Source organism: Acanthochromis polyacanthus, chromosome 20, assembly GCF_021347895.1.
Source record: "Acanthochromis polyacanthus isolate Apoly-LR-REF ecotype Palm Island chromosome 20, KAUST_Apoly_ChrSc, whole genome shotgun sequence".
Taxonomy (NCBI): Eukaryota; Metazoa; Chordata; class Actinopteri; family Pomacentridae; genus Acanthochromis; species Acanthochromis polyacanthus.
In genome coordinates, this window is record NC_067132.1 from 6,436,326 (window position 1) to 6,451,109 (window position 14,784).

Genomic DNA, 14,784 nt, shown 5'->3' on the forward strand with positions numbered 1-14,784 from the left:
GGATGATTCAAATTCTCTACATCACTTGTTGCTTTTTTCAGGAGACACTGCAGTTACTTTTATAGGCTATGCAACAGAGGCCTGTTTGTGGACTAAGACCTGGTGAAGGTTAGAATTAGGTGTAGCTTGGGTGTTGGATACATACTGAAGTAAATTGTGATAAGAGTTCTCACAAAGAGAAGAAAAGTGAGCATGTGTGCATGTGTTTGTCAGCTGCAGGCCAAATCTCCTATCATTCCAGCAGATGGAATGTGCCCCCGCACCACTTGGCCTGTTAGCTTCCTGGCTCATGGTGAACACTTTAGGCCAGCCATCAGTATGCTCAAATTTAACCCTTTCAACAGTTAGAAACTTCACTTAATTTTTCACCATTTGTTTGCATATGATTTGATTTTATCTAGAGATATAATGCAGTACATTTACAGGTCATGTATTATTATTTATTGATCTACTTTGTCCCTTGTGTGTTACAGATCCCACAGAAAAGACTCCTCCACTGGGCCCGGTGGCCCTTGCTGCTGTTATCGCTGGCCCTGTATGTCTGCTCTGCCTGCTGCTGGTTTTGGCATTCTATGTTTGCCACAGTCACAGGGGTCTTGGGGCAGGTGGTGCTGGGGCTCACCATCACCACCACCACCGGGTGCCCAACGAGGAAGACCCGTCAATGGACCATCCTTTCATCACTGTTGGAACAACACTGAAGGACCTCATCTACGACATGACCACCTCGGGCTCTGGATCAGGTACAGTGCTGCATTTTGGGGTCAAGTTGGTTGGACTTTCCCTCTTTGTTACCCTAGATTTTTGTCTGAGTCAAAAGAACAGTTTCCATTTCGAAAAATATATGTGGTGACTTTTTTTGAGAGATTGGTTAATCAAATTGATGTCACACTCAGGTTTGTATGATTAATAAATAATCACAAGCGTTAGTTCAGCCCAGCACTACATAAATAACCTGTATGCAAAATTTACATTGCTTAATTAAGACCTAACATGAAAAAAAAATAGATAATATAATGGAGGGACATGTGCAACTGTTGCTTGGACATCTCCCAGTGATGACAGACTGAAGTGACTGACCGAGCAGTGTTGTGATTGTCCATTTACCAAAGGTCTTGTCCACATGTACACAGTTTTGTTTTGTTTTTTTTTTTAGCATAACTTTTTCAATGTGTTTCAGGCTTTTTTCCACAGGTCACAGAAAACTGAAAACTCCTTCCAATGTAAATATTTTTATAAACTCTGTTTGCTGTGTTGACATGTAGAGATGTAGAGAGGGAGAGATTGACATTTAAAAGAAATGACGCAGACATCCACATTCACTTCTTGTTTGGGTCTTTTCAGCCGGTACATGTCCTTCCGTGATTTGTCACATACCTGTCACATGACTCTGCAATTAATCAACCAGCCCTCTGCTTCTGACTAATACCAGTGGATATTGTGGGTCATAGCCCCTGCTTTTCAGAGCTTATGACCCACACAATGAGGCATTTGTACCAGTGTGTGTTTTCTTTCTCACAGATTAATCTGGTTTCTAATAACTGAGCTCTGACCTGATTTGAATCCAAAATTATAGTCTAATTGGGTGCAGGTAGGGTCTTCTTTGTTCTCAGGTCTGTGTCAGTGTGTCTCACATGTAACTTTGATCCAGGCCGAAGTGCGTCAGTCTCACATGTATTGTTGCTTTTCAACTACCCTTCTCATGAATTATGGGCTCAGTGGATCAGTGTTGATGTTCTCTCTCTGTTCTTAGCGCATTTTAGATTTGTTCTTATCATCTTCATGTCCCATAAATTTGTGCTTTTTTCTTATGTTTTTCAATTCACTCAAAGATCAATTCTCGTGTTCACAAATCTTGGAATGATACACACGTGGACAAAATTGTTGGTACCCCTCAGTTAAAGAAGGAAAAACCCACAATTCTCACTGAAATCACTTGAAACTCACAAAAGTAACAATAAATAAAAATTTATTGAAAATTAAATAATCAAAATCAGCCATCACTTTTGAATTGTTGATTAACATAATTATTTAAAAAAACAAACTAATGAAATAGGGCTGGACAAAAATGATGGTACCCATAACTTAATATTTTGTTGCACAACCTTTTGAGGCAATCACTGCAATTAAACGATTTCTGTATTAGTCAATGAGCGTTCTGCAGCTGTCAACAGGTATTTTGGCCCACTCCTCATGAGCAAACAGCTCCAGTTGTCTCAGGTTTGATGGGTGTCTTCTCCAAATGGCATGTTTCAGCTCCTTCCACATATGTTCAATGGGATTCAGATCTGGGCTCATAGAAGGCCACTTTAGAATAGTCCAACGCTTTTCTCTCAGCCATTCTTGGGTGTTTTTGGCTGTGTGTTTTGGATCGTTGTCCTGTTGGAAGACCCATGACCTGCGACTGAGACCAAGCTTTCTGACACTAGGCAGCACATTTCTCTCCAGAATGCCTTGATAGTCTTCAGATTTCATCGTACCTTGCACACTTTCAAGACACCCTGTGGCAGATGCAGCAAAGCAGCCCCAAAACATTACTGAGCCTCCTCCATGTTTCACCGTAGGGACAGTGTTCTTTTCTTCGTATGCTTGGTTTTTGAGTCTATGAACATAGAGTTGATGTGCCTTACCAAAAAGCTCCAGTTTGGTCTCATCTGTCCAAAGGACATTCTCCCAGAAGCTTTGTGGCTTGTCAACATGCATTTTTGCAAATTCCAGTCTCGCTTTTTTATGAGTTTTTTTCAGCAGTGGTGTCCTCCTCGGTCGTCTCCCATGAAGTCCGCTTTGGCTCAAACAACGACGAATGGTGCGATCTGACACTGATGTACTTTGGCCTTGGAGTTCACCTTTAATTTCTTTGGAGGTTGCTCTGGGCTCTTTGGATACAATTCGAACGATCCGTCTCTTCAATTTGTCATCAATTTTCCTCTTGCGGCCACGTCCAGGGAGGTTGGTTACTGTCCCGTGGGTCTTGAACTTCTGAATAATATGAGCCACTGTTGTCACAGGAACTTCAAGCTGTTTAGAGATGGTCTTATAGCCTTTACCTTTAAGATGTTTGTCTATAATTTTTTTTCGGATGTCCTGGGACAATTCTCTCCTTCGCTTTCTGTTGTCCATGTTCAGTGTGGTACACACCTTTTCACCAAACAGCAGGGTGACTACTTGTCTCCCTTTAAATAGGCAGACTGACTGATTATGAGTTTGGAAACACCTGTGATGTCAATTAAATGACACACCTGAGTTAATCATGTCACTCTGGTCAAATAGTTTTCAATCTTTTATAGAGGTACCATCATTTTTGTCCAGGCCTGTTTCATTAGTTTGCTTTTTAAAATAATTATGTTAATCAACAATTCAAAAGTGATGGCTGTTTTTGATTATTTAATTTTCAATAAATTTTTATTTATTGTTACTTTTGTGAGTTTCAAGTGATTTCAGTGAGAATTGTGGGTTTTTCCTTCTTTAACTGAGGGGTACCAACAATTTTGTCCACGTGTGTAAGTGTGTGATTTTAGTTCTTCCCTTCATAAAGGTTACTTTTACTGTTTTACCAACTGTTAAATTCAAGTATGCCAATCTTTTTTTAAAAATGTATCCAAAACTTTCTATGGTCATAACTTTAATTATACCTTTAAATTTAATTAAAATTTAATTGAACTAATTAAACTTATGCACCAAATCAGCCACAAAAATAATATACTGTGTAATAGTACTGCCCAGTACTGTGTAGGTTCCCCTCATGCCACCAAAACAGCTCTAACCCATTAAGGCATGAACTCCGCAAGACTTGCAAATGAGTCCAATGTTATCATACCAGGCTGTCTTTTGAAGGTAGGAGCAGCTTTATTCTAGAAACACCCCACAAGACCTGCTGTTTTGGAGATACTCTCACCCAGATTTGTAGCCATCACAAATTGGACCTTGTTGAAATCACTTATGTTTTTACTCCTCCCCATTTTGACTTTTACTAGCTCATTAAATTTAAGAACTGATTTTTCTTTTAATGCCTTATACTCCATCCTTGACATGCCTAATTATACCAGGATAATCAATGTCACACACTTCACCTGCCAATTTTTTGTATTGTGGCTGATCAGTGTATATAGCTGTGTTTTAAACAAGTAGGGCATATTAATAATATTTAATATAACAGAAATTACAAATGGACATTGTTGTTTCGTTTCAGTAGTGTTAGATATAGCTGTCAGTTTGTGTGACTGTTTGTATGAGTACTAGATGTTAGATGTCTTAATAGACACACACACATTATTCTCTTCCTGTCTGTGCTGGTGTGTGTGCTTGCATGTATTCATGTGCAGAAGGAACACCCTGCACCTGCATACATTCTAAAGTAGAAATCTTTTACAATGAGTGGCTGGCCCAGATTCAGCTGCACACACACAAACCCTGCACAGGCAAAAGCTGTTCTTTATGCTTGCCACAAATTAGCACCTTTCTGTGGAGACTGGCACCTCCAACACACTGCCAAGAAAGGACTTGGAATAGGTCTTTCTAGCTATTTACACCATATTACATGATGCGCAGTTGTGGGTGTAACTGCTACAGTTTTTGTGTGTTGTGTGTATTAGCAGAACTGCGTGGGCTGTTGTAATTACTATGCTGACTCAGTTTGTGTGTGGTGCCTGTGGAAAATCAGAAGATCATTTTCATTCTTTTTCCCTTTTCTGTATGCTTATCAGCAGTTTGCAGAAATAATGAAAAATCTAAAAAAAAAAAAAAAAAACGCCTCCACGTATAATGTTCTTAGCTGTTACAGTATTTCAGATTGTTGATATTAAAAAAAACTATTTGGTGAAATCAGTTTACAGGTCAACAGAAGGAACACAGTATGAGATTTGCAAACATTCATATGTTCCACAATCATCCCGGTCCCCAAGAAACCCTCTGTCACAGGATTGAATGACAACAGACCAATAGCTCTGATATCTGTGGTCATGAAGTCCTTCGGGAGATTGGTGTTGAGCCATCTGAAATCCATAGTAGGACCCCTGCTGGACCCCATGCAGTTTGCATATTGTGCAAACAGGTCGGCTGATGACGGAGTCAATCTGGGCCTGCACTACATCCTGCAGCATCTAGATTGGAGTTATGACTTTTTATTCAGAATAGGCTTTACTGAAGTTATTGAGCAAAGGTATCTGTGTATATAATGTGTATCTCCACTATACAAGTAAATAGCATCTGTTCAATGATAATTCCCCTGACAAATATTCAGATGAGGTGGAAGATACAATTTCAAATCATTTTTAATTCAATCATTATATTATTTGTTTACTTATTAGCGCCATCTTTCGCAGAGGAGAATCTCATTTGCACCTCAGCTCCATATCTTTGGAGTATGGTCATGATTAATTTTGAATCCATTAACTGCTGTCAATATTTAATCAATTAAGAATATATTGACCAATAAGCAGCAGGCAAGGGACATGCATGTCAGAAAATGTGTTGTACATTTGCACTATGTGGGTTTAGTGTTAACACCCCAGGTAGCTAGCTCAACTCAACAGCTGACAAGGATCTTTTTTGACAACCAGATATTACAAGGTTCACCACCAAGATTGTCACAGTAAAGGTCCATGTCCACTTGATGCATTTTTCCCGCTTGTAAACGCACCGCATCTGAAAATCGTGCACTTGGTGGGCCACATCATTGTCACATGACAGAACTTGAGCTTCATCAGGCCACTATGTGGTCATGTGACAGTATTTCTGTAAGTATTTGAGGTGAGAAATAAGCTCTGCAGTTGCTGAATATGTCCTCCTTTTAGTTCACCGAGGGCTAATTTAGACTTTTGAGGAAAGTTTCACAATGCATTTGATCTCCGCACGCCGCATCGAATTTCTATAAAGTAGAAGTCCAGTCTACTTTATGCAAATGAGCTGCAAACACGCCGGATCGCAGCTCCAAATGCACCACGTATTGCATGCTGGTCCGATTGCGGTGCGTTTCCAGCTGCGACCTGGTACAACAACCTCTCTGTTTTAAGGATCAAAGCATTTTGGACTGACTATTTAAGATACCAGGATTGTCTTTTTTTCTGATGGCATTTAAAAGCCATTTCAACAGTCAGATCAACTGAGTTTTGATATTCTAAGACTATTTCTCAACTGGTTTGAAAATTCTCACAACAGCTCGAGTTTTAAGTGCAAATGTAGCCCTTAAAAATTAGAAAACACCGAAGGGTACCGCTCACTTCTCAGAAAGCAACCACTTAATGACTCTAGTTACTCCTCCACAGAGTTTACATGTTTGCTGGAAGATTTTAAATAACAAACAAAAATTCATTGCAAATTAATGTCAACTGCAGTGTGAATCTCCAAAAATCTTTGAGATATGAACAGCCGTAAGTTGAGGGAACCAAATGGTTGTACTTACTTTGTTGTTGTCTTTGGATGTTTCTATGCTCTCTATCTTCCCTCCAGCTATCTAAGAAGAAATCTGAAGCCACGGATTTTACAGAAGTTTGACCAATAAAAAATAAATTGTTTTAAGTAAACCACACTGGCAGCTGACCCAGTATACATTTCACACAGCTCGTAGAGTCACAATGAGACGTCATCCAATAAATTGGAACTCTGAAGCGTTCTGCTGAACTTGTAACAGAATTGGTCACATGAGTCAGGTATTCAATTGTCATTTTTGAAGTCTTTACCTATTAAATATGCCTTTAAATACTGAGCAATTATATCTCGCCCTCACTTTAGATAACACATCACATTCCCTCTCCATGCTGCTGTCAGCTTTTTAAATCTTTTATTTTGGTTTTCTCTCCAGGTCTGCCACTGCTGGTTCAGAGAACCATTGCCAGAACGATTATCCTCCAGGAGAGCATTGGGAAGGGGCGTTTCGGCGAGGTGTGGCGTGGTAAATGGCGTGGTGAGGAAGTGGCCGTGAAGATTTTCTCTTCCCGAGAGGAACGCTCCTGGTTCCGAGAGGCTGAGATATACCAGACTGTGATGCTGAGACACGAGAATATTCTGGGCTTCATTGCTGCTGACAATAAAGGTAAGAAAACAACAGAAATAGTTCTGAAAGCATGGATTCAGATAAGGCTGCAACAAGGCCTATGGGGTAAAAATAAGTTAACACAAAGAAATGAATGGAAATGTGAATAAAACAGTCAACTCAGTTGTGAAGTTGTTTACAGTGTCATCGAGGTATCTCGACTGATAAAACATATCCATTTCAAAATCTGCAAATGAGATTGTCATCAGACTGGGATTATCATCTGTAAATGACAATGTGGGGTGCATTATTACTTGTGAACATCACTCTCAAAGCACAAAAGCACCTCTGTTGACAGCGAATGTGGTGCAGACAAGCTCATTGTGGACAGAGAGGCTGTAGACTGTGTGGGCAAGTAGTATTTTGCAATGAAGACCAAACAGACATCTCCACGTGGTTAAAGAACACGAACGCACGCACGCTTTCTATGATGAAATCATTCAAATCATTCATCTTAGTCACAAAAACAGTTATGCATTTTGGTTCTTTCATTGATTCATTGTATGTTGTATTTTAGATTTTCTTTTACAAACTTGCCTATGTCTAAGTTAAATCTCTGTTTTGAAGAAATTGCTTGCTTACATGTATGTGAACCCAATGATTGTATGTCTGATTAGCTGAAATTATTCTGAAAATAACAACGTATCACTCACGTTGCAAAGGCATGCGGTGGCTATACAATAAGGTTCATTCTGCTTTTTAGAGTGGAATAAAATGACGAGTGCGCATACTCCAAATTTATAACATATTTCTGCATAAGTGCTTTTTGGTGGAGACTCGATATTTGCTAACTGAAGAAAGACCAATTTTGGCATGTACTGTCAGCCAGTACAGCCAGTATAACGTCTTGCATATTGCATATCTTGAATACCATTCAAAGAACAAATTCAAAATGCTGTTGAAACTGTCAGTGGCAGATGTATTGGTATTTAATTTATTTAATCTTCAAATGCTTTACAACCACTCTGAGTCAGGCTCTAAGTTCATACCATTGCTTGTCTGTGTGTAGATAACGGGACTTGGACTCAGCTGTGGCTGGTGTCAGACTACCATGAACATGGCTCTCTGTTTGACTACCTGAACCGTTATACCGTCACTGTGGAGGGCATGATCAAACTGTCCCTGTCAACAGCCAGTGGCCTCGCCCACCTCCACATGGAAATAGTGGGCACGCAAGGTATGACACACACATTTACATTAATTCTAAATGCATACTGTACACTGCATTCCTTTTTGATAGTTTCTGTAAATGTGTCAATTTTTTTTCTCCAATTAATAGTTTTAAATGTTTTTCTTTAGTATTTTGTGCACAATTCAGCTACACCCTTATAAAAGACAGTTTAAATCACCTGATTGGAGAAACAAATGTATATCTTCAAAGTAAACCATGCAGTGTAAGCACATATGTGTCTAAACTTAATCCAGGCTTTTCAGACACCTTTTTTTTTTTTCATACAGCCTTATTTTCCAAAGCAAGCATAGAGAAAGCTGCTGTTCACAAACTCAAAAACTGTTCAGCTGCTGAAAGACCCCCAACATAGCCACTTCAAGCTTCTTTGGTAACTTGCATAGCTGTCCAATATCAAAAAAATATAAATGTACGGTATATTGTTTACCAAAAATATTCAACATGGATTTAAATCTACTTTCTTGTCAAATATTGACTCCAGAGTGTTTTTGTCTTTATTTCTTTGATGTGAAAATATTTGTGGAGATTTCAGCATGTACCATTATGCCCAAGGTGCACTGTGTTGTTATAGTAGTGTACTATCCATTTGGATGGTAGAATATTGATCTGTATAGGTGGAGGAGGCACTGGGTGCTTCTTGAAAGTTGCCAAACATCTTTGGGTGAATTAAAACCTCCTTTTTGACTGGGGGAGGACCAGCTGTGATTTACCAAAGGTTAAGTGTTCCTTACGATTTACCTACTGTAGGGTGCTTAGTGAATGTGTGACTTTGTCTGCAGGAAAGCCCGCTATTGCCCACAGAGACTTGAAGTCAAAGAACATTCTGGTGAAGAAGAACGGGACTTGCTGCATCGCTGATCTAGGTCTGGCTGTCCGTCATGACTCTGCCACAGACACCATTGACATTGCTCCAAACCACAGAGTGGGAACTAAAAGGTAACGGCATGCTATGCATTCACCTTTGTAGGAAGCTGGCAGGTTGTTATCAGATTTCTTTAGAAGCAGGTAACAAAGGTTTGTCAGTTATCCTTCTTTTTCTGTGGTTCTCTCTCGCTTGACTATTGTAGTTTTTAGTTTTCTTTCATTATGGCATTTGTGGTGTCTTTTTGGAATACAAATCACCTCTGCTCCACTGTGTAGGCAGTTGTGATGTTGTCACTGTGTTCAAGTGTTGGGGTGATTCACAGCACATCTGTATGTTACAAACCAAGTCACCACGGTGAGTTAAGGGTGTAAATAAAGAGGTCTGGCTGAGAGAATATCAGCTGTGACTGCTTGTCCTGTGTCCTACCTCCTGCTCTGACTGATTGGACTGCTACCCCGATGCTATGCTCCAATGTCATTGCAGCGCCAGCTCAAAAAACCTTGGTCGAGCTGCGACTCTGGATGGCTGTGACTTGGAGTGAGCAGCGTGCCTTTGTGTGTCTTCGCTTGACATTTCCAGTACTTGGATGGGTTGTGGTTCTGCCAAGACACTGCAAACTTTTTTTTGTTACTTGAGACCCTTTTACATAACAAGATGTTTGGCCTAATTCTGGGTTGTGCTGCTAGCAGTTTGAATAGCAGTTTAAGTAGCTGTTTAGATACTACGTCTTGGAGTACTACACCTACCTGTAATTCTAGTCTTGTTAGTAAGTGGCGATAAGACAGTATAGTAATTCATTTTTAGACTTTACACTTGATTTATTTTGTTTTAATCCATATCAGGTAAGTCAGTTTGAAGCCTGAAGTTAGAAACCTCTGTTTATGTACATAAAGATTTTTTACTTGAGTTGCATCTACCGCCCTTCATTCTTCCTTCATTGGCATGTGCCAAAACTGTAAAAACAAAAAAGGTCCTAACAAATGGCTATTGAAACAACTGACTCAATTTTGTCTAGATTTCCCCTTTGCAGCAACCGTCTTGCAACATTTGGCCTTTCATGCTAGACAATGGAAACTGAGGCTCAGTTGATCCGTAACCTGGAGATAACTTTGCGTTTACACTGCCAGAGACTGGGCCACTTAGGATCTCAGGATGTCATGGGCCATGAAATGAATCCTCTGTCAACTTTCCAAACATTTTTCCATGGCATCTCCAGTGTAGCCTTGAGTCTGTGCCCCCTTGTCCATGTGCAACTCAAGGACGTTTGCAAAAAAAAACTATCCAAGTTTAAAGCAAGCAGGGCAAACTTTCTAATACAGTTGTTTGTGGTAAAACTACAGTTTAAACAGTTAATTGTTTAACTGTTTGTCAGTTAAACAGTTAACTGACAAAAAAATAATAATTCAGCAACAAGTTAAATGAAACGTTATTCATACTGTCAAAGCAGAGTCTCTGCTGGTTTTCTCACTGTTCTTTAATAATTAACCAATTTTAGGTGTTAGACTCAAGCACAGACAACACAGAATATACAGTCATGGAAAAAATGATTAGACCACCCTTGGTTTCTTCAATTTGTTGTTCATTTAATGCCTGGTACATTTGTTTGGACAAATATAATGTTAACAACAAAAGTAGCTCATGAAAGTCTACTTTAAGAGCTGATATCTAGCCATTTTCCATGATTTTCTTGGTAATAACCAAAATCAATTCAGTTCTTACATCAATAGCTATGGCATTTTGGTGCCAAAAACAATGCTTTTAAGTTTTCCATGTTTTCTTTTCTGTCTGTTTTAGTCACATGATACACATAGGAGTTAGTACTTGATTGCATAACCATTGTTTTTGATGACTGCACCCATGTGTCTTGGCATGCTCTCCACCAGCTTCTGACGTTGTTCTGCTGTCACAGCAGCCCATTCCTGTTGCACTAATTAAAATAAATTTGCTTTGTTTTTGAACTTGTAGTTCTCCATTTTGTGTTTGATGATTTTCCACAGGTTTTCAATCGGATTTAGGCATGGTTCCAATGTTCTGGTTCTCCGTCCAGGCTGTAAATGACCTTGTCGTGTGGTGAGGGGCATTGTCTAGTTGGAAAATCCAGTCATTTGAAGCAGGAAAGACTTTTTCAGCTCATGGAAGAAGGCTGTTTTCAAGCGTAGCCCTGTACATGACTTGGTTCATTGGCCCTTCACAAAATTGTATTTGCCCTTTTCCACCCATGCTGAAACAACCCCAGATCGTCAATGATCCACCCCCATGTTTTACTGTAGGGGCAAGGCAGTCTGGTTTGTAGGCTTTTCCAGGCTTCCTCCTAACCAGTAAGTTGGCTGGAGTGAGTATCATCTGAAAATTGGATTAATCACTGAAGAGACCTTAGCCCAATCGTCAGCAGTCCAATCCTCATGATCCCCAGCAAAGAGTAACCGGGCTTTCCTCCGTCTTTCATTGATGAGGGGCTTCTACCGTACCCTGTGTGACTTGAGACCAGCTTCAAGAAGTTGGTTTCCAACTATTCTTGTCACATTTCTTGACAGTGCTCACTCATTTTTAAGGTCCCTGGAGATCTGATGACGATTCCTGACACAAGAATGGATGAGTGATGGTCATCTGGTGGGTAGAAAGGTGTTTCCTGATCAGCTAGCAGTTTGGTAGAACCATGTTGGGCTTGTTTTTCTTGGTGCAATGAATGGCTGTCTTGGAGGTCTTCAGTTTTTTTTTGGCTACCTGTCTCTCACTCATGCCAATTTCCAGCAGTGCCAAGATGGCTGCCTTTGTGACTGCACGTAATTCTTTTCTTTTAGACATGAGAGCTGACAACTTTTGAGTTGTGGTACGGCTTGAATGTAAGCAAGAAACCACTCTAGGCCTTTGCATGTGCAGTGCTGCTTCTGATATGAAATAGCCTCTTATATGCCCTGGGAATACAATTAAGCTTAAACATGTCAAATAGGACATAGAGTATTATGTAGTCAGCTGAATTTTTTGTCGTGTTTAGAGTATTCTTCAGGTAATATGCCTTTAGTGGTACCAGGCATTGAAATGAACAAGAAATCGAAGAAAACAAGGGTGGTCTAATATTTTGTTGTATGGCTGTAGTATATATAAGAACATGTGTCTCATGAAAGGACCTAAATCAACTCTGCCTCTCAGCCCCACACCCATTATTTTCTTATGAAGGTGTAAATATTTCAATACACCTAGTGAGTGTTATTTTTTTTTGTTCCATTTTGTTTTTTAAAGCTTCAATAATTCCCTAAAACAGCTGCTCACTGTAGTTTTCATCAAATGGAAGAAAAACAAGAGGACATGTTGCATATGTTTGGAGCTATTTTTTGGATTAAGCTACATGTATCTCTGTTGCGAGTAATTCTGGCAGTAGGATGGTGTATGCGGGATGTGCGTTCATGGTAATGCATGAAAATGCATCTAAGCAACAGTGTGGTTTATTGCTGATGAAATGATACTATTACTGTCATAAACACGTATTCATTATTTCCTCTCTTTCTGCACAGCTAACAATTCCCCTGACTGCAGGTGACTTTTCATTTTCACTTTGCTTTTGCATGTCACTGTCTACACATTTTTTTCTTTCATTATGTACTCTTGTCTAGCCACAGGGTTGAAAAGTGAGCAGTGCATTCAGTCAGACAGTTCTTCCCCTCCTCCCTCTACAAAGATACCAGCATAGCGCTCGTCCCGCTATGTTTTTCTCAACCCCATTGTTTTCATCTTATTTCTGTCTTCTTTCTGTCTCCTTCTCTGTGCTGTGTTTTGATCCTGTAGGCATATGGCAGTGTCAGTAAATAACTCAGTAAGCCTCAGGGCAGCGGAGACAGAATCTCTCGCCTCGGCTAAAATTCATGTTGTATATTAATAATCAGATCGCACCAACATCGTATAATACCAAACTTTAAACATAGTATCAGTACTAGGACTCAACCGATATTAATTTTTTGAGGCCGATGCCAATTCTGATATTTGGCAGAAAAAATTCTGATAACCGGCCGATTAATTTTAAAAAAAGATAATGAATAAAATAACTTCTTTATTGGTCCCTTAAAGCTTATGACAGCAAAGATATAAATTACAGGCAGAACATTTTACTTTTTGTTACAATACTTTGTCCTTTAGTAATTGTTTAAATTTTCAACAGAGAGGAATTTTCAAGTACAAAAACATGCAACAAAGCATTAAACCTCGGGGAAAAATATATGGCCTTTAAAAAGTGTCACTCTATAAATGAGTTATGAAATACATCTTGTTTTGTACTTCTTGTTGCTGCAAATTAGAGGTAGGTTATAGTACAGGTGAAGTTACTGGTAAAACTTTGTTTATGCAGCCTTCTGATGCCCTTTAATATTAAGTCACATTTTCTCTACTCCATTATTTTCTTTGCCATGAAATCATGACTCATATGAACCAAAATAAAAACCAGAGACACCTTTCTCAGATGGTTGATGCTACAGGTACGGACCCGTACCTGTAGCATCTGTACTAGAGGTACGGACCCGTTAAGGTCACTGAAGAGCTGGCGCCGGTTAACTACTATTTGCTGCACATTACAGGCAGTTTATATGAATGACTTTGACGGCAAACATTGTATAATTTAACTAAAAATACACCGTCTCCTCTCACACTTCAGACATTGCAGTTTTTACGCTTTTAGACGCCGTGTATAAATTGTTTGAAGTCCAGTTCCTATTAAGTAGTTTACCGCGTTCAGTGGTGGAAGCGGCTGACGAACTCCATTGCAAATGTTCCCATTTAATTTCGGACGCTAATTTACAAGATAAAGTTAAGGATGTCGAATATGAAACAAACACTCGTGAATGGTGAGGAGCAGCTCTTTAATTCGGCATGAATTAAAAAAAAACACAAACTCGATTTACTGTGATATTGTGAGATTTGTTTGTGGTTATGTAACTTAGCCATTCAACAGAGTCCGCTAACATTAAAGTGACTGACATGCAGTGTCTGTGTTGCCAGACGTAGAAAATACGTCAGGGTTTTGTTTAGGTTGTTAATATGTAATAGTCTGTCGCTACTTTTGAAGGTAAAAAAATACTTGTAGTTTGCTGGCTGTTAGTTCCGCCATTTGTTTTGTTTGCTGTTTGTGCTTTACTAGAACAGGGTCACGTGAATAAAAAGTTTTGCTATTTTTAATAGTAGTGCTGATTTCAACCCCCAAATCGCTGTCCGTGAAAAAGTCAGATAATGATATTTATAAGACATTATGCATGATAGAAAAGAGAACAGCAGATGACTGACATGACAGGCTCGGCACGCAGATTCACCTCGAATCACGGAAGCGCCTTCATCACTTGGATTACCAAGCCGGCTCATTAATATTTATGTACGTCGGATTACCAGCCAGTCACAAAGCGCGTTCATCAGCCGGTTCATTAATATTCATGTACGTCTCATTAATATTTATGGTAAGGGAAAGTGCCGTATCCGTAGGCCACAGGCTACGGGTACGGGTCCGTATCTGTAGACACTACCTTCTCAGATGTCAAAGCATGTCATCTTTGACAGAGTTGCATTTTACATGTATAATGGTAACAAATAGTCCAACACTAATGTTACTCCACAACAACCCATACAGAAGTTGCTCTTACAGCCTGTGTCATGTTTTAGTATTTTCACCAAGTAAATCGAAGAGTGACATGACATCATGAGAGCTGCTGAAGACAGACAGTA

The 14,784-nt window shown here is 39.5% G+C and overlaps 1 protein-coding gene across 1 annotated transcript in view; it reads left to right on the forward strand.

Moving 5' to 3' along the window:
- The window catches only part of tgfbr1b (transforming growth factor, beta receptor 1 b), a 147,303-nt gene that overhangs the window by 90,553 nt on the left and 41,966 nt on the right, over positions 1–14,784 (forward strand). The window contains exons 3-6 of the mRNA XM_051940818.1: positions 474–743; positions 6,800–7,030; positions 8,040–8,207; positions 8,999–9,155. Coding sequence (XP_051796778.1) covers positions 474–743; positions 6,800–7,030; positions 8,040–8,207; positions 8,999–9,155 — 826 coding nt within the window. The remainder of the gene's footprint in view (positions 1–473; positions 744–6,799; positions 7,031–8,039; positions 8,208–8,998; positions 9,156–14,784) is intronic.